Genomic DNA, 20,090 nt, shown 5'->3' with positions numbered 1-20,090 from the left:
TTTAGAAAAACTTCTTTTTAAAAATCTATGCATGGTGGAGGGATACATGCAGGGAATGTTTTTTTTTCGGATTATTTCAGATTTTCCACTGTTTTCCCATCATCAACAATCCATATAAACTCAGGAGACTCCTGTAGGTTCACTGGTGGTTTTGGATAGTAAATAAAATGTCTATATTTGTGTTGTAGTCATGGTGACCCCTGGTTCCTATCACCACCACTGTAAAGACATCTGAACCATTTCACACCAAACCACTCTGAATGATTTAGATTTTAAAGACTTAATTGTAAAGAAATTTGGAAACATTGATGGAATTCCCCTTTAAGATAATATCGGTTAGATTCAGTGTTTAAAAAATATAAAAATAAAGGTTTCTTTTTAAGAGCTACAAGGGCTAAATGGTGCCACAAGTGATGGAAGCTTATATCCACCCATTCACCAATAAGCGCTGTGGAAACACCATCATCATGTACTTCCCTCAAACTGCATTCGGCTGTAAGTTAAACTAACAGCTGATGTGTAGAAGTAGCAAGTAATGGGCCTTTTTTCTTCAAAGAATGAAACAAACAAGTTATTATATCGTCACACCCTCAAAACTAATAATAAATATGCTTGCATGGTTTCTGACACTGTTATCTATAAACATGGACTAAAGTACACTGCATAGCTACAAACACTAGCAGCTGTTTTGCATTAATTTTGTCTGCACTTTTGTCCATTTTCATATTTGTAAATGTTGTATTGATGTAAACAATGTCTTGCATTATGTGTAAATCTGAATGTGTTAACAGTCAGCTGAGGTCGAGTCTGGACTAAATCAGCTGACTGACGCACTGCAACAGTATTACAAGTGGGACGAGTATCAGCCGTGAAGGTGCAGTGAATTTTGGGGCTGCGTTGAAGTCACAGTTGCACTCTCCTCCTCCTGAGCGTGGCTTGTATGATGGGGTAGGCGCTGGCGCAGGACAAAGCATCCAATCAACTGCAGTTGATTTGGGAGTGATGACCCCCTGGTCCAATCCTCCACTCTTTACAACCCAGTAGGAGTTGTCCTTGAAGAAATATGTGTCTCTGGCTGTGGAGAAATACCACATGAATTAGCATATTATCATGAAATGCAGTTCATATTGATAATCATGCTGACCAATCACAGCATCCTGGCCCAGATGAGCTTCTGTGGGGGTTCTGATAAATCACTGTATTCATGTAATCCAGCAAAAGTACAGTATTTTGGTCAGAATAACGCAGGCCAGTCTTAAAAATGTCTACACAATACAGAGGTTGAGAAACTTTACAGTGGTGGTGATAGGAACCAGAAGTCGCCATGACTACAACACAAATTTTATTTACTATCCAAAACCACCAGTGAACCTACACGAGTCTTATATGGAACGTTGATGATGGTGAAATAGTGGAAAATCAGAAAATATTAAGTTTTCTTTGCCTCACAACACCCTGCATGTAAGCCTCCACCATGAATGTGTTATAATATAAAATGTATGTAAGTTTTAGGCCAAACGTTTCTCTGAAAACTCTTGTAAAACGGAGCGTTTCACACCAAACCACTCTGAAAGACTCTGTTTACATCTTAACCATTTCATTATGCAGAAATGTAATCATGTCACATTATTGATCTGCCAATACGCTTGTAATAAAACTGTAAGGCAATCGCAAAATGTACTGTCATATGTAAAAGTTTGGGTGGTCCAGTGATGTACTGTTGAATTTGTAAGTCCCATCCTTTACAGAGAAAACACTTCTGCACGGTTTAATGCACAATTACTGTTTATTTGCTAATTTAACTGTAATTTTAATACATTTGGGAAAAATAAAATTGAAAATGTAGACTGTGCAAAAGTTATGGCACATTTTATATTTTGATATATTTTTAAAATTATGTTAAGCTCAGAAAATAAGTAGAAATTGTGTGCTAAAATTTAACATTTATTTTCACTTCAAATCAACAAAATATGCCACTGGAGCTATTCAGACGTTTGCATACAACTCGTAGCAATACAGCCACAATACTGGTATTGTATTCATATCCTGCAGCTCGAATTCAGCATAGTTTAATATAAAAGCTTACCTTGTCCCCAACTTATGACATCATCAGGGTTGCTGGGCATGCCCTTCCACAGTGAGACACTTTTTGGGTAGTCTGCATCCGGCTGTGGCACTGCCCCTCCCTGACCTTCAGTGAACCTCCAGAATTCTCCACCACTGAACAGGTACGTCTTCCCGTTATGAGCCCAAACAAACGCCGACTCTACTTTGTTCACCACACCCCCGCTCTGAGACCTCATGCCCCACTCTGACACGGGCCGGGGGTAACCACGCAGAGCCCTTGTGTCCTTGAATATCCAGTAGTTTGAACCTAAAAGGGAGGACAGACATATAAACGGACCACCGAAACAGACACTACGCAAGATAAACCAGAGCCTGTGACGGCGATTTTGCCTGAATGGAGCTACTTTGCATGGAGAAGTCAATCCCACTTACTAGACACAGCTGTACACAAAAATTTGTTGCTTTTCTAACTCATCTTCTACAGAGAACACACTCACATTTTAATCCACAATTTCTATTCATTTACTGAGTTTAACAACTCCACCATATCTTTTCAGACTGTCGGTACTGCAACGATTTGACTCACATTTTATTTGCTGAAATTAATATACTGGGGGGAAAATTAAACAGAAAATGTGGCCTTTTTATTTTTTCCAATATGTCATATTTAAGTGTGTTCTCTGTAGAGCAGGAGTGTCAAACAGAACCACTGAAAGCACCATAATAAAAAAAATATAAAAAATCAACATATTTAATTTTTTAAAAACATTTTGCGATAAACTGAACTGGCCATCGTTTATTCAAAATATGCCAAACCTTCAACAGCAAAATATATGTACTTGTAGTAGATCTTAAAATATTACATGAATACTAGACATTCTATACTAGATACTAGTATCACAGGAAGAAGAGCCTGGGTTCGATTCCCTCACCAGGGAGTGTTTATAGTGTTTATACTGGTTAAACTGCAGCTGAAACGCAGCTAGTGTGTTTGGTGAAATGACTGGTGTGGAATTGTGGTGTTTCTAGTGTCCCATAGATGCAGTGCATTGAGAACTGAGCTAAGATCAATAGAAAATTACAATAATTTCACAGGCCGGATAGGTTTGTGCTGCGGGCCTGATCTGAAAACCAACAAGTTTGACTGGGGGTGTTCAAATTTTTGAAATTTGTACCTGCAAAGTGCGCTTCCATGGTAGGTGTATCTGATAACCTGGCCAATCAGAGTAAGTACAAGGCACGTTTACCTAATAAACCAGCAACCTGTAAGCTTATACAGGCATTTAGAAAGGTAGCAGAAGGTTCAGTCTTTCCCTATTTCCTCAGTATGTTCTTACTCCAAGCATATGCTGCTGGTGGTGTTCTGGAACTTCTTGTAGAAAACTGAATGCTTGTTTGACTTATAATGCAAAAGATCCAATACTTATTGATTTGTTGTTCTCAGAGCTAAAAAAAAAGTAAACATTTTGACAAAGTGGTGAACCTTCCCTTTAAAAACACATAAAAACAGTTCTTACACTGGGCTTGATAAACAGTACAACTCTAGCACTGCATTGCTCTTACTAACCAATGAAGAAGATGATGTGGCTATCAGTCTTTGTCTCGTAAACAGCATCGATCTTGTTGGTGTCACGCGGCAGCCCCATCCAGAAGTTGGTGATACGAGCCGGAGAGAAGGACACTAAAGAACCAGTGTGCTGCATTCTCCAGAAATATGGCCCTGATATCAAAAACAGCAGAAACAGAGGATGCTGTTTGAGTGCTTTGAAACAGTGACTTGTATAAAAAGAGCTTACGGTGCTGAGCTTCGGGACTAGATACCTTTAAAAAAGAACACTTCTCCTCTGATGTTTGCCACAGCATCAAATCCTCCCTCACAGCGAGCCTGGGCGTCTGGGTCAGGCCTGAGAAAGAACAGTGAAAGGATACTTTGTCACCTTAAAACCAAAGCAGATGGGCAATATGATGATGTTGGTATTATGATAAATAATCAGCCACTTCATTAAAACCATCAGCTCCACTGACCGTATAGGAGCACTTTGTAGTTCTACAGTTACAGACTGTAGTCCATCTGTTTCTCTGATACTTTGTTAGCCCCCTTTTACCCTGTTCTTCAGTGGCCAGGACCCCCATGAACCATTACAGAGCAGGTACTATTTGGGTGGTGGATCATTCTCAGCACTGCAGTAACACTGACGTGGTGGTGGTGTGTTAGTGTGTGTTGCGCTGGTCTGAGTGGATCAGACACAGCAGTGCTGCTGGAGTTTTTAAACACCTCAGTGTCGCTGCTGGACTGAGAATAGTCCACCAGCCAAAAACATCCAGCCAACAGTGTCCTGTGGGCAGCGTCCTGTGACCACTGATGAAGGACTAGAGGACGACCAACACAAACTGTGCAGCAGCAGATGAGCTATCGTCTCTGACTTTACATCTACAAGGTGGACTGACAAGGCAGGAGTGTCTAATAGAGTGGACAGTGAGTGGACACAGTGTTTAAAAACTCCAGCAGCACTGCTGTGCAGAGGTCCCTCTCACCTCAGTTCTAGTCTGCTTACTGCACACCTGAATGTTGTTTTGTAATATAATTCTCTATTTATAGCCTGTGTGTTCCCATGTTTTTGCAAAGTCTTGTTAGAGAGTTTCTCTGTCAATTCTGAGCCTTCTCGTTTCTTGTTATGCCCTGTCGGATTTTCATCCTTGCCTGTGTTTTTTGTTTTTTGAAAGTTTTGGACAGAATCTCAGATTTGGTTGCATTGAACTTCAGATTTTTCCCTTTTTATCTTTGACCTACGGCCTTTGCAGTTACCCAGTATGAAAATATAAATTGCTCGCTTCTCATCTTCGGCGTTACACACTGACAGACTCTGCACGAGTTCAAATAAACAAACATTTGCTCATCGCTGCCATCAATGATTACATGTATTTGCCTCAGCGCAACAACTGAAACTACCCAATTTACATTCTGTTACAGTGTAAACACGTCATTGTCAAAGTTAACAACTGTGGAAAATAATCACGATCAGCTGAAATTATATCTATCAGGTGTTAATGTAATAATTGTGATATGATGACCATATAATCAGCTTACACTGGACAACTGCAATTGCAGGAATAAAGAGTAAACAATGACAACCATGTGTACAGTAACTACATGATAACACGGTAACAAGCAGCTGATTAGACGCCTTTGTATTATTATATTCATAATTTTTGACCAATTGTTTAAAGTACCTCCAAAAGTTAATTTTGGTACTGTAATCATTTGAAAGCCTTTTTCAATGTGGTGGTGTTTTGCCGATGCATTTTGTCAGTTTCCTCACTGCATATCATGTTATGTGAGAGTAGTATCATGATGTTATGTTTTTGCCATATCGTCCAGCCTCAGTGCTTTATGTATGGTGCAATGCTTGTCAGTCCTGGGTTTGTTGACATTTTTATATTTTCTGATGAGTAACTGAATCTTGTGTGTTCAATTAAGGAAAACCCAGAATAGGTTTCAGTGGTATGGAAATGCTAAGGACTTATAAACAGCACTCACGGTGCAGTCACTCTCGGTGGAGGAGTTTTGGGCCGCTCAGGCCGGCGGGTTGTGGGCCGACCAACAGGGGGAGTTGTTTCTCTGTTCACTTTGATCCCTGCAGTCAATGGTTACAAAAACAACAACAAAAAAATTAAATTGAGCTAAAAGCCATTTTGACATGCGTCTTAAATGATAGTGAACGGTTTAAAGGGCCTGGATCACGTAAAATATTGTTTAAAACTCTTTTAGCCTCTTAAAATCTCAGTAACTACATGGACTTCAGTGCAAACTGGTTGAGCTATTCATAGATTATAGACGTGTGTCATAAAACTTTGGACCTGCCATTGGCCCCCGACCATTTAAGGGGTGTAGTAATTTAAACATTTAAAGCAAATTGTTCACTCCCCATGATCCAAACAATAAGAACAGAGCTCATTTACATACATCAGTCTTAAAGGTACAGAAATATAAACAGCCTGTTTAATTCTAAGGGATAAAGAGAAGGTGGAAAATGTTCATGTAAAAATAATGTACCTTTTTTGTACATAAGCCCAACATCATAAATTGGGAAAAGCAAATATAAGAAAAGTATACTGTAGTAGTATATGGGCCTTTTAAAAGAATATTAGCCCTGAAAATGCCATTGTGGGCTGCAGTGAATGAGTACATTCGATACAAGCAAATAAATATTAATCAGAATCATCTTATTTGCAGAATGCTTTAGCTGTATGCACTGTGAGCCTCATTATAATACAGGGAAGTCAAACTGGAGACCTCCGGGCCAAAGTGCTACAGGGATTAGCATTTACCCTCATCTAATGCTCTGAGTTCAGCTGAAGGCCTTGCTGATTAGCTGAGGGGCTGAATCAGGTGTGTTTAATGAGGCGGTGAGCTGAAGTGTTTTGGCCCGCAAGGACTGGAGCCTGACACGTGTTATAACATGACTGCAGTATCTCTATAGCAACCCTGCTCCTGATAATCTACCTTCCTGAGTTCACTACCAGCCCTGATCTGATCCAGATCATTAACCCATTTAATCAGCTGGCCCAGGTGTGTTAGATTCAGGCTGGAGGTAGGTAGATCTATACAAACAGAGTTGCTCTATAGCCTTGGTCAGGTTGCTAAAGCTCTCTTACCATACAAGGTCTGGATGGCTAGAAGGTCATCCATGGGAAGCTTATAGGTTCGCTCATCTCCTACAGAGCCACTGTAGTATGGCTGCATGATGGAGGGATGCGAGGAGGAGTGGGAGAGGCCCAGGGCGTGGCCGAACTCATGCACTGCCACAGTGAACAGGTCCGTGCCTGCACTGCCTTCGTTGTCTCCGTAGGTCCAAGTCTCGTCATCGTCGAAATGGGTGTCCCCAGAAATGTCGGCCTCCCCGGGGAAGAAGGCGTGAGCTAGCGTGCCTCCCTTACCGTCAAACGGGTAGCCGTCGTCATGGATAGAGGGGGCGAAACTGATTTTAATGTCAGCCTGATTGGCCTGGCCAACTTGATTGAACTGGAGGTTGGTGTTGTCGCTCCAGACTTTAAGGGCTTGGTACATTAGTTTATTCACCAGACTGGGCTCGAGGGTGGAGTGTAGCTTGGGGTAATTCAGGACACTGTAGAGAGAAGAGAAGGAGGGAAAGAAGGGAGGCAGAGAGATGTTAAGTATACAGTGAGGGGAAACTAGTATTCAGACAATACTAGTTCAACCAGTGCATATATATTCACTTCATAATTACATAATGTCTTTTGACTTTGCACTTACATGTATAACCAAAAAAATCATGTCTTTGAAAAAAAGCATTCAGACACCTCAATTAAAAAACATTAGTTCAACAAAGCTGTTGTTGGCAGTTACAGCTTCAAGACGTCTACGATAAGCAGTAATGAGCTTTTTGCAGCATTGTGGTTCAATTTTGACCAGTTCCATTCGGCAGATCATCTTCAAGTCCCCAAGGTTACCAGAGTCCATCTGATGGACTCCTGGACTTTTAAAGGGATGCAAGTCGGGAGACTGGCGGCTGTAGAAGCACTTTCACTATCTTTTTTTTTTGAACGTCTTGAGTTATTTGGCCGTGCGTTTGGAGCCACTGTTATGTTACAACATCCCTCTTCTCTCCAGATTCAGTTTCTTCCCTGCTGAAAACAACCCACAGAAACCATTATGTATTTCTGTTGGTTCCTGATGGTAATGTGTTTTGGCTTTTTTAATGGGTTGATATCACAGTGTAAAGGATCCTAATGGTTTAACAAGTGACCAATGGTGACCAAACTAGTGGTCTCTTTTAGAAACCATTAAACCAATTCCCATTAGAAAGCAAAACCTTTAGGTTTCAGTCCTAACCATTTCTAATGGTCCTTTTTCAACAGGGTTGAGAGATTAAATGAAGAGTTCACTTTCAAAAAACGACAAACTCCATCCTTTAAAATTGAGCTGACTGTGGTGAGTTATTCTGACACACAGCACGTCCTAAACCCTAAATACGTTTAGTCACTAAAGCCGTTATTGTTCATTGTCACGGCATCGCAAGTTCATGTTTTACAGCACAAGCGGTCGAACACCAACGCTGTTCTCCAGCAGAACCCGATAAATCCGTTCAGCCAATCAGCACGCAGTATTCAGGTCAGATGACGCAACACTGCTATCAACTGTTTTACGCAGTGTTAGTACACCCTTAAAGTAGCTGAGGCTCTGGCCTCCGGAGTTGACAACCATCTACACTGCGAAAAATATCTCGTCTAATATCTAATATTTCTCATTTGGAGATTGTTGTAAAGATATTACAAGACTATTTGACTTTCTTCTAGATATTCTTTACTTAAGCAAATCTATTAAGTGACATTATCTCACTATATTGGCAGATCATTTTGCCTGTTTTAATATAGAGATATTTGGTAATGATGTAATGAGATTACTTTTTCCAGGAAATAAGAGGATCCATGGAGCTTTCTATACTAACATTACCTCCAGCATTATGTACAGTCTGCTGAGGCTGTGCAGCACTCTGTTCTGGCTGAAAAAACAAAGTCTGCTTTGGAAGTGTAGTGACAAACATTTGCTTTCCTTCCTTTTTCGTGTTTTTCTGCTGCACTTGGATCACTTTATTTGATTTCCCCTCTCAAAATCCAGAAAATGACACCAAAGAAAGTCTTTTCCATAATGTAGATGATCTCTTATTTACCCTGTTCATATTAGTCCATCTTTACGCACTTGTGTCATCACGTAACAACATGGAATAGTCCATTATAACCCTGACTGGGGGTGGGGCTGCATCGAAATCACTGCAAATACACCAATTTTAAAAATGCATCTATATTTTAGAATGGTTTATTTAAGATCAGCATCTACTGTATGTCTAATTTGTATTTTCATGGGGGCCCTGTGTGGCAAAAATCACCCCTGCTTTCCACTTGCATATCACTGATTTAAGGTCTTTGCTATGGCTCTGTGGCTTTTTCCATTCAAGTGCTGTTTAATAATGTTGTCCATGAGAGCTTTAGGAAGCTCCTTTACCTTCACCATGATTGCTTCTTGTTGCATAAAGTGTTCCCAACCAATAGCAACATCTTTTTGCAACATTAATATCTAGAACTTATTTAATTTTGAATTTTTAGCCTTTACATATATACATGTACTATATATAGCATCTCAATACTTTTCATCCTACAAACATTTCTTTGTTTATGCTTCTTCATTCGTATTTGTAAGTACAAAGTCAAATAACTGTATGTGTGTAAATTTGAAGTGAACATATATATATAGTGGAAGTTTATTAACTCCTTAAAATCCCAGGCTTATTACTAAGGCCCAGTCCCATTTCTTATTTTTACGCCTACCCCTTGTTTTTAAGTGTCTCCTTGCCCCTTGGAACTGAGTTATAAGGGGTAGTGGTTGAAATCTTCCCTCTGAAATGGGACCCTCAAATAAAAAGAGCATCACTTCATTAACAGCTACTAGCGCTGCTCTGTAGGCGACCCTGCCAGTCTGCAGTGATAGCAGAGGAGGGTAAAGTTCAGCTCCTCACTGCTGAACACTGCTGTGACATTTAGGGAATCATATGCTTTCAAGAGGGGGGGCAATTACTTATTATCGCCCACCCCTAATTCTTCAGTGATATGAAGCTGAAGCCAGATATTCACCAGCTTCTTGTTCGAATTTTCCCGTTCCACCTTAAATAGAGCAGCAGTTCTGACAAGTGAGGCGCGAGAATGTAATCATTTAAGGTGGAACTGGAAATTTAGCTAGCTAGCTACCGAGACATCAACATACTGCTAGTGTTGGTTATACGGTGGTTATCCTAATTTTTAACGGAGAAAATACTCGCTTGTGCTCCATCTTGCCGTTTTTTTTTCTCACAACACTCTGTTTGGAGTGAGTCTCTGAAAAACCTCTGTTTGGAGGGTCATGTAGCCCTAACACTTCATCCTACCCCTCTATCTCTGGATACCCTACGCCTAGACATGAACGTGCAAAATAGAGAGGTAAGGACAAAGTGAGAGGGGCGAGGGGTGAAATGGGACTGGGCCTTAGTAACAATTAATCAGTAACAACAGAACTTTAATGTAGACTGAGCTGTTCTTAGGTCACATAATTGTGTAATTAACCTTTGGGCCCTTGCCATTTAAGGGGTTAAATAACAAAAACAACAGTGTCTCTCACTGCAGGATATTAGTGTAATGTGTTTAATACTTCAGTTCTAAAGATGATTTGCTGATTGTGATTGTGTGTGAGAGAGAGAGAGAGAGAGAGAGAGAGAGAGAGAGAGAGAGCACTGCGTCTGAGTGAGAACTGTTCACCAGACTGTCTGTATGCGAACACACAAACCTCCATGTCAGGCTACTTTTGCCCCAGCGGAGCCCAGAGAGAGCGTATCGCTTCTTCCTCTTTCTCAGCATGTCCTCCGTGCCTATGATGTCCGGCAGTGAGCATCTTGGTGTTGACATCAGTTTCAGCGTGTCCGCGTCTAGAGAGAGAAAGCACAGACGGAAGAGCGTGGATCAATATATGGATTCCAGAAATGGACACTCCTAATGCAGTGCACCCAGGGCGTGATAAAAGCGAGGCACCAGACGAAAAAGGATCATCAATGAAGCATCTTTACCAGTAATGCAGTTTGACTAAGGCTTTATACAGACTGTGTCCAGAAATCCTGCCCTGGACTGCAACTAAACAATCTGACACCATGAAACTGACAAAGTGCTTTAAACCCTCATAGTTTTAAATAAACATCCTTTCAGTGAATATTTTATATTGCCTGTCTTGTTATGTTTTTAAATGCATCTAAGTTTCTAAATGCATCAAATGTTACTGTCTTACAAAGCATTATTCATGAAATGGTAATGAATAAGCCGTCTGATGTGTGAGACATTGTTTTACTATAGTTTGAGAAGACTTTTTCATTAAAATCTGTTCATAGTGGAGGGATACATGCAGGATGTTGTGAGGTAAAATAGTCCCCAAAGGAAACTTATTATTTCAGATTTTCCACAGTTTTACCATCATCAACATTCCATATAAACTCAGAGGACTCGTGTAGGTTCACTGGTGGTTCTGGATAGTAAATAAAATGTCTATATCTGTGTTGTAGTCATGGCGACCCCTGGTTCCTATCACCACCACTGTAAAGACATCTGATCCATTTCACACCAAACCGCTCTGAATCACTCTGCAAATAGGTCTCAACAAATGAAATTTGTAAAATCAATAAAACAGGCAGTTAATGTTATTTATCACATTATGTAATAATCTGTAGCGCAGCATTATAACCATGAGCCTCATCGGTTTGACAGAGTTCACAATTTGGTATCCCTTTTGTCCATCAAGATTCTCTCAGCGTGCATTACACATCAGACAACCACTGGGAGCCCCTCCCACTAAAGAAATCCTGACTGCTAGCATAGCCACTGATGTAGAGGCTAATAAATAGAGTAAGCTGTACGGTGCATTAGCCAGCTAGTAGGAAAACTAAAAAAAAAACATAGCCCACGTATCCACCCCAAAGCACCTTCATGTACCTTCCCACCTTCAAGGTACATCATCAGAACGGGTTTTTCTAATCTTTAAACCTGAAAATCTTGCTCCAGAGATCACTGTGGTACCACTTTAGGAGGCGTTTACAACAGATGGAGGAACTATTCCAGTTTTCATTAAAACAACCCATCAGTAAATGTGGAGCATCTCCACAGGTCAGGGGTCGCAACCCAAACGTTAAGAAGAGCCCTTTTGTCCTTTCAACAAAAATCAAACCACCTTGGGAGCCACAACATTTAATGTCCATTTTACCATCATAGCTGTAAATGCGTCTCAGTATGTGCTGATGTACTAGTGTAGGATAAAAATATAAACGAAAACACAGACTTACTCTGCTCCGCTCTAAACTTATAGCTATAGCCGCTTTTCTCGCGTCTCTGGTAGGAAACTTTTCCGCAAAAGTACAACAGTTTCTTGTAAAATTGTTCCATTTTTACAAGGCTGACTTCAGCTTCTTATTCGCCAGCTTCTTGTTAAAATTTTCTTTTTCCACCTTAAATGGTACCTGAGGCGCTAGAATGTAACTGCTGCTGCACCATTTAAGGTGGAACGGGAGAATTCGAACAAGAAGCTGGTGAATGAGAAACTGACTTCAGCTTTTTAGTGTTTGTCAGTTTCTCATTGCAGATTAAACGTATCAGGAAACCAGCTGGAGTGATTATAAACATAAATAAGCTCATTCGTCTCCAAATTATAGATGTTCATCTTAAGTCTCTCTCTTTGCCGTTTCGTTAGCTTCGAGCTAGGCGAGATTGTTGTCTGCATTGCTATAACCAGCAGTCTGAGCTGACCTTCAGGGTCAAAAGTTAGTAAATTAGCAGTTATACGTTAACTCCAGCGTTTAAGACCATTTATTGTTAAACTGTGTTGAACGATCAGCAGAGCTTTATTTTACTGTAAAGGAGGATTATTTTATTTTTACCTACAAATCTGATTCTGCTGTGGAGCCGCAACAGGGCAATAAAATGTTGCCGACCCCTGCCATAGACTATCCTTAGTAAACATATCAGAATTTGGTACTTAAGCTGTGGGAATGCTCAGTCATCAGATAACATAAAGAATGCAAATGTGTAATGTTTGATCAAGAGATACAAATACAAAAGTAGTGTATAAAGGGATTAACTTACCGAGTTTCCCTGTTTCCCTTATTCCTGCGAATCTCTGCATCTGCCTGATGGCTTTCTCGATTCCTTCTTTGGTCTGCAGTTTTCCCGCATGTGGGTCAGGTGGAGAGAGGTACCCATACCTGCTTAGCCAATCCTGACACAGGAACAGTTGGGACTTTCTTACAAGCCAGTTAAAAATATATCATCACTGTGGTGCAAAAACATCGTACATCCGTTTATGTCACTTTTCTTTTTTTGCGTAATTTGAAAAGTCCAGTTTCCCTTTGCATTGTGATGAGCAGACCAACACAGACCAAAATTACTTACAAAGAAATCTTTTTACATTAACTTAGATTATTATTATTATTATTATTATTATTATTATATTTTTTCTCTTCTCTTGTGAAGTTGCTATTTGAAAATATGACAACCCTGAAGCCAGATGTGGTTGCTGGAACCCAGCCTGTTTACGAACACAGGAGGGTCACATCTCAACCAAATTTAAACATCTGACAGACGTTTGTGTCGTTCAGATGAACAGCCTGACCATCTGTCTTATGGGTGGACCTTAGCCCATGAGTGAAAAACTCCAGTCCTGGAGGGCCAGAGTCCTGATTCAACACTATGTTCAACTCTGCAGCTCGTTAGTTAGTTAGCAAGGAAATCACCAAACTGTGCTGGACTCTGGGCCTCAGTTCACCACCTCGCCTTAGTCCAGGCATGTCAAACTGGTGACTTTCCGGGCCAAACTGCTGCAGAGATTAGCGTTTACCCTCATCTAACGTCCTGAATTCAGATCAGAAGGCCTTGCTGATTAGCTGATGAGCTGTGTGTTTAAAAGTCTGCAGTGTTTCGGCCCACGAGGACTGGAGCCTGACACAGGTGCCTTAGCCCAATTCTAGAAAAGGTACACAGGATTCAATGTTCTCACTGCCGCTGTCATTTCCAAGGGATTCATCTTGGCAACTTCTATGTAAAGACGTCCAGTCTCAGCTGGAAGGCCAAGTGTTGTACTCTCCATCCCCAAGCCCAAAGGGGCCTGACAAAATACTTCAGGCCGTTTCAGGTTCGGGACGGTTTACCTTGTACAGCAACCTGCCTGTGCATATTTCTACCGAGTGTTGTAGTACTCGATTCCCGACTCGGTCTTGATAGTGGAAATTATGGGTCACCATCTTGTCTCGGTCTCGACATCATTTGGACTCTGTCTTGGGGTAAGGCGGGCTTGATCTTGACTCGGTCTCAGGACAAGGTGGACTCAGCCTTGTCTTGGTCTCAGGGAGTGATGCTCGGTTTTGACTCAGACTCAACCACTGCAAAGTCTTGGTCTTGACTTGGGCTTAAGTTTCAACAAAGGCTACTTTCACCAGTCACTGGAAATGACTGTGACTGCAGCTACGTGCAACCTGGTGTGATGGTGTCCTGTGATATGGTTCCAACAGGAACTGGTGGATAAATGCTGTTCCAAAGCCACAATGAAAGCTTACGGAAGCTGTTACTGTAGCTTATAATGGAAATGCTTGTAAATGATTAATAATGAATCTGAGAATTATAAGGGTTCACTGGTGCTTATGGCTACTTGGCCAACAGGTCCACAAACTTAAAACCCAGGCAAACATGATATCGTACCCTCAGTGGACCCTCAGTGTACCAAGCTCTTCTTTTCACTTCCAACTCTCTCCAAAGACAATGCAGAGCATGAGTGATCAATAAGAAAGAAAATCCCATTTAGATTCTTAATTTTAACCTTTGGTTTCTGGCTTCTCGCTGCACTCCAGACTTCACATGCATGTGTTCAGTTCTATCAGCAGCACCTGATTTAGTTCAGTGAAGCACTGATTAGATAAAGCAGGTGTTGGATGGGAACTGTAAATACTGGACTGGAGATCTGGAAATGGTTAAAGGTGCAGTGTGTAAGATTAGTGGCACCCCTCCCTCACCCCTCCCTTTCCAAGTGCGTAGTAGAACCTACGATGGCCATCAGGTTTTCGGCCATTACCTGTCCCAATTTTGTTTTGCTTCTTCATGTTTTCGCTTCTTTGACAATGAGGATTCATCTTCCCTCGATTTTGCTCGTGTTAAATAATATGTTTGATCCTCCGTTTGTCAAAATTTCTCAAACTTCTCATGACACAAAATAACGGTTTCTTCTTTCTATGTCTTTCAGCAGGAGCTACAGCGCCACCAAATTCAAGCTGCCACTTCAGTGTAAAAACATGAAAGGCGCCCTCTAGAGCCAGTGTTTGGTGTGTCCGTTCTGGGCTATTGTAGAAACATGGCAGCGCAACATGGTGGTTTTTGTTGGAAGAGGAGCCGCTCCTTGTGTAGATATAAAGGGCTCGTTCTAAGCTAACGAAAACACAGCGATTCAAATTTACAGGTGATTATATAATAATGATAATATGGTTTTGTGTTCTATGTTCAATTTCTGCTTAACGATCCCTCTAAATCTTACACACTGCACCTTTAAGATTATACTACGCATTGATCTGTTTGTATTTATTCTAATATTAGAGTTTTTGCAAACTGCCCTGATCTCACACATACACACAAACCCAAACACACACACATATACAAACACATACACACACACATATGTATAGGGAAGCATTTAAATCAGAAGCATCTCCGAAAAACATCTATAATTATTGTATGGAAGACTTCAAAGAGGAGTACTCACCACACCCCGGGAGTACTGGTCAGGCATCGGTGCAAGAGTGACCGGAGAAGCAAACATGACCACAGTAGCCGTCAGATAAACCAAACCAGACCCAGCGTCCATCACTGTGCATGTGTGAACGCACTAAGATGAGGAAAACAGCAGCGCACACTAATATCCCCCCCTGACCACCCACTCAGCTCCACACTGACCGCACTTTTAGCTCCACACTCACCACCCCCTCTGCTGCAGACACCAGAGCGCACTGCGATGACCAAAGTTTTAACACCCACACAAAAGGCTTTACAGTGTTTCAAAAGGTAGAGAAAGGAAAATTGTTTAAAGTTGATGTGCTTCTTTAAATCCTCTGCTGGGTTTGTGTTATTAATCACTGCCTCTCCTCAGCGGACCCTCAGCGGACCCTCAGCGCGCCGTGCGCTTCTTCTTCCTTCCAACTCTCTCCAGAGACGACACGGAGCACAAACGATCGATCAGAAAGAAAACCTCTCCCTCTCTCTCTCTCTCTCTGTGTGTGTGTAGTGTGTGTGTGTATGTCTCTCTCCACCTCTCCGGTCTCTTTTCCTCGCTCTCTCTCTCTCTCTCTCTCTCTGCGAGTGTGAGTCGTCATTTTTTAGAAACATGAGGCTTCAGGATTTCTCTCTGTTGGCTTTTAAGATCCATTACACTCTTAAAAAAGATGGTTCTTCAAGGGTTCTTCAGTAAACACAATGGCTCTATATAGAACCATGAACATTCAAAGAGCCATTTAAGCACTATCACTCTGCATGGTGAAACTGTCTTCAGACTGATGGAGAATGTGTTGTATATGGTTCTATATAGCACTAAAAAGGGTTCTTCTGTTGTTTATAACAATAGAAAAATGCTTTTTTAAAAAGGTTCTAATAGAACCATTACCTTTACTAAAGAACCCTTGAAGAACCATCTTTTTAAAATGATCTTAAGTTAATATTTAGAGAAAATGTAATTTTAAGATATTATGTCAATATTTCAAAAATGTCATTATTTCAAAATTTAAGTTGAGATATTACATTATTATTATATTTAATTACATTATTATATTTAATGATCATAAGTCACTATTCCAAGATATTAAGTCAATGCTTCAAGATGTTATGTGAATATTCTGTGAAAAAAAAATCATAATTCCAAGATATTAAGTCAATATTTTAAGTAATTATTTCAGATGCTATGTCAATATTTCATACAATAAGTCATTATTTTAATATATTAGGTCAATATTTTGAGAAAATCAGTCATTATTTTCAGCCACTAAGTCAATATTTTGACATATTGCTGCCAGAAGCAGGTGATTTTCTCTCCTCTAACTGGAGGGAATGGGCTCTATGGGAACAGGTGTATTAGGTACTGCAGTGTTACTGTGGACTTACTGGCCACTTTATCACCCTCATTCTTACTGTATTTAATATGTCTGACACAATCAGTAGCCTTCCAGCTCATTAATTCACTTTCAGTATTGGTCATGCGCTTATTCTGTGGATTTTTTTTCCAGAATGGTTCAAGTTTCTTTGTGTGTAATGTTCCCTGAAAACTGGTCCTGTTTTTAACCACACCGTCCAGTGTCACCCGGAGGAGGACGGGTTCTGCTTTTTGACTTGTTGTTCCTCTTGATGGTTCTTCTTTAAGCTCTCAGAGACTTTTAGCTGCCTGTAATTTCCCTCGGTGACGAAGCGCTATGCAAACTGGAAAAGTGCATTTCCTAAAGAAAAGGAGGTGGTTGTTAGGTGTTGCTATGCAGTTGCTTTGGTATCCCAGGTGGTTGCTAGGGTGTTCAATGGTGTCCCAGATGGTTGCTGGGGTGTTGCTACGCAGTAGCTATGGTATCCCAGCTGGTTACTTGGGTGTTGCTATGCAGCTGCTATGGTATTCCAGCTGGTTGCTAGGGTGTTGCTATGCAGCTGCTATGGAATCCCAGGTGGTTGCTGGGGTGTTGCAATGGTATCCCACATGGTTGCTAGGGCGTTGCTAGGCAGCTGCTAAAGGACTGCTAGGCGATTACTGGTGGTTGCCATGGTAAGAGGGTGTTAATAAGCTTTTTCTATCTTTATAATATATGCACAAACTTTTTCACCCCATTCATTCCTTTTGGAAAAAAAAAATCATCATGTAATAAGGACTCTACGAAAACCGTACATCACACCATTCCCATTCCCATTCCCATCCATTTATACCAAACATTCCAGAGTTGGAACAGTGTTGATATCGTGAAAACTGAAGGACGAGTTAACGGACAAAAACAAATTATTTTTTATTTTGAAATAAAAACAAAACAAACAAACAAACAAAAAACAACACAGTGATTGTGCAGCTGAAGCCTGTTGCCAGGCAGTGGCTAAGGTGTTGTTAAGCAGTTGCTATGGCATGAGGGTTGTGTACTGAATGGTTGTTAGGGGGTTGCCAAGTGGTTGCTAGTTGTTGTTATAAATGAATGGGACACTATGGGAGGAATGAGGGATGAAAAAACGCCGCATCGAGGAGTGCAAGTCAGAGCGGCTGTGAATTAGAGCCTGGAGACCTGCCCTGAGTGAGTACATGCAGTTTGGTGGCTGTCAGGCGAAAGAAATAAAAGGCCTTGGGTTGGGGAGAAATGAATGGGACTGTAAGGGAGAAACAAAGGATAACAATCATGATAACTAATAATAATAATAATAATAAAAATAATAATAACAACATAATAATAACAATATAACTAATAAAATTAAAACTCTAATCACTGTTCTACTGAATGATGATCTGAATCGCCTAACATTTCCCACAGGTTGTCACTGGTTGTCTAAACTTAGATTGCGTGCTTTAATTCCAATTCTAAATGTAGGCCCGTGATGAAGTAAACTAAAGGGTGTTATTTCCTGTGTACACTATGTTTAGGTTCAGTGATTATTTTTTCCTACTAGTAGCGTGAATAGTTGCTCATATGCAGACCTTAAATGGCTGATCAAGTAGTGTGCTAGTGTAAGGCACTTACACTTAGTGGGGCATGATGATTGGTCCAGCATCAAAGGGTGACCCTAGCCAATCATCATGCCCCACTAAACCCCACTACTATTTGTATATGCTTCTGTGGCAGCAGGCAGCAGAAACAAAGTGAAACAAAGCTTTGTGGATGCTGCCTCTGCTTGCCAGACATGCCTGATATAAAATTAAAATTTGAATATAAATATAATATAAAATCTATAAAATATACATGTTCTAAAAGACCAGGGTTTGCATGCATCACTCTGTATTAGCTGCATGTTAGGGTTGCGCTGTATGTTGTGGGCAGATTTCCTAAATGTGTGGACATTTGGTGATTTGTGAGTTATCAACATTAGTGACTTATTTGATGTGTCATATTTATATTTTCAACAGTTCAACTGTCTAACCATGTATGCTGATTAACTAAACTATCAAAAAAGGTTAAATTTAGTTATAAAATTCTAAATAAAATAGTTTATGTTTGAAAACTTAAAACAAAAACCATGTTGCAAAAAATCACAACTTTAAAAGTGCTCAGCTCACTGAAAAACTTTTATCTGCAAGTTCTTACTTCCTCAGATGTCAGGAGCACAACAAAAAAGGACTTTTATTTTGACGTGCTTTTACGAAAGAAGGGGCCAGAGTACGGCATCATAAAGAAGACCCCAACGACTACAAGAGGTGTAAAGTATGTAGAAAAATGGCAATTTTGTGTATTGCTGATGACTGAATGTTAATGGGGTTCTAACAGCTTCTCAGCATCTCCGTCCAGATTGACTGATTCTTGTTTTCTGATCGAAAGCCAAAAAGAAAATAAAAAAACGATATAATGTTAATGTTTCATCTTTTATCTTTTTCTCCTTATCTTCTCTTGTTTAAGACACGATTAACTAGTCACTTTCCTCCCGCCTTTCCAGCGTCTTATTAGACAACATAATGGTAAGTAACAGTAATTATCTAAAAGTTGTTAGGGGGGCCCCTGCTGGCAACAGGGCCTTAAGCAGCTGCTTATGTCGCTTAATAGGTAGAGCCAGCTGTACTCAAGTTATACACATATGACTGCACACATTGAATTTATTTGAAGGTACTAAAAACCACAGTGCTGTTCAGGGAATTGTCTTTGCCCATCATGTTGCAGACTATGAGAATTATTTATTGGAACAAATATTAATATTAATTATTAATTATATTATATTAATTATATTAATTATTTATTGGAACAAATATTAATAATGAAATTGTTTAAAGAACATTTGTGTATTTTATCACATTTATTGTGTCACACGTTACAGTGATATTAACACGATTAGTGGCACTCGGGCCAAATGCTTCATCTGCCGACTCGCCTCCTTCAGTGGTGTGACAGTCTCTAAAGTGAGATTTTAAAGACTATGAAAACTCCCTTCTGATGATGGATTTTGAAGGTACATTTAAAAACTACAACTGCCCCGGGGGAATGCTGGTTATTGTAGTGAGAGAACACTGATGATCAGCGGTGAACCATGACTATTAAAGCTATATTATATATGTTATATATATAAAATGAAGCATATTGCAATGTGATATTCATTATAGTGATTATATACTTATATTATATATATTATATACTATACTTATATTATATATATTATATACTATATACTATATTATATTCAGTACTTAAAGCTGCGCTTTTTTGTTAAAATCTGCTAAAACATGTTTGTGCACTGCTGTGAGTCGCCCT

At 40.1% G+C, this 20,090-nt stretch overlaps 1 protein-coding gene across 1 annotated transcript; it reads right to left on the bottom strand.

Annotated features, from left to right (window-relative positions):
• Nucleotides 1-285: 285 nt before the first annotated feature.
• On the bottom strand, nucleotides 286-15,921 carry mmp25b (matrix metallopeptidase 25b). Its single transcript, XM_036573269.1, has 9 exons — nucleotides 15,395-15,921; nucleotides 12,736-12,868; nucleotides 10,403-10,541; nucleotides 6,724-7,193; nucleotides 5,606-5,702; nucleotides 3,889-3,971; nucleotides 3,635-3,787; nucleotides 2,087-2,374; nucleotides 286-1,075 (listed from the first exon to the last, which is right to left on the bottom strand). Exons 1-9 carry the CDS (start codon nucleotides 15,494-15,496, stop codon nucleotides 813-815), a joined length of 1,728 nt encoding a protein of 575 aa, XP_036429162.1. The 5' UTR covers nucleotides 15,497-15,921; the 3' UTR covers nucleotides 286-812.
• Nucleotides 15,922-20,090: the final 4,169 nt, after the last annotated feature.

The sequence above is a fragment of the Colossoma macropomum genome, unplaced genomic scaffold (assembly GCF_904425465.1).
Source record: "Colossoma macropomum unplaced genomic scaffold, Colossoma_macropomum, whole genome shotgun sequence".
Classification (NCBI taxonomy): Eukaryota; Metazoa; Chordata; class Actinopteri; order Characiformes; family Serrasalmidae; genus Colossoma; species Colossoma macropomum.
Note: the sequence above shows the minus strand (reverse complement) of the source record. Positions and strands in the feature narration are given on the sequence as shown.

Bases quoted from the DNA above. Each gene is read 5' to 3' on its own strand.
- mmp25b (XM_036573269.1), bottom strand. From the start codon at position 15,496: ATGGACGCTGGGTCTGGTTTGGTTTATCTGACGGCTACTGTGGTCATG. The intron at 5,703-6,723 runs GTAAGAGAGCTT...CATTGACTGCAG, and splicing joins AGCCATCCAGACCTTGTATG to GGATCAAAGTGAACAGAGAA. The intron at 3,972-5,605 runs GTGAGTGCTGTT...GTTCTTTCTCAG, and splicing joins CCACCGAGAGTGACTGCACC to GCCTGACCCAGACGCCCAGG.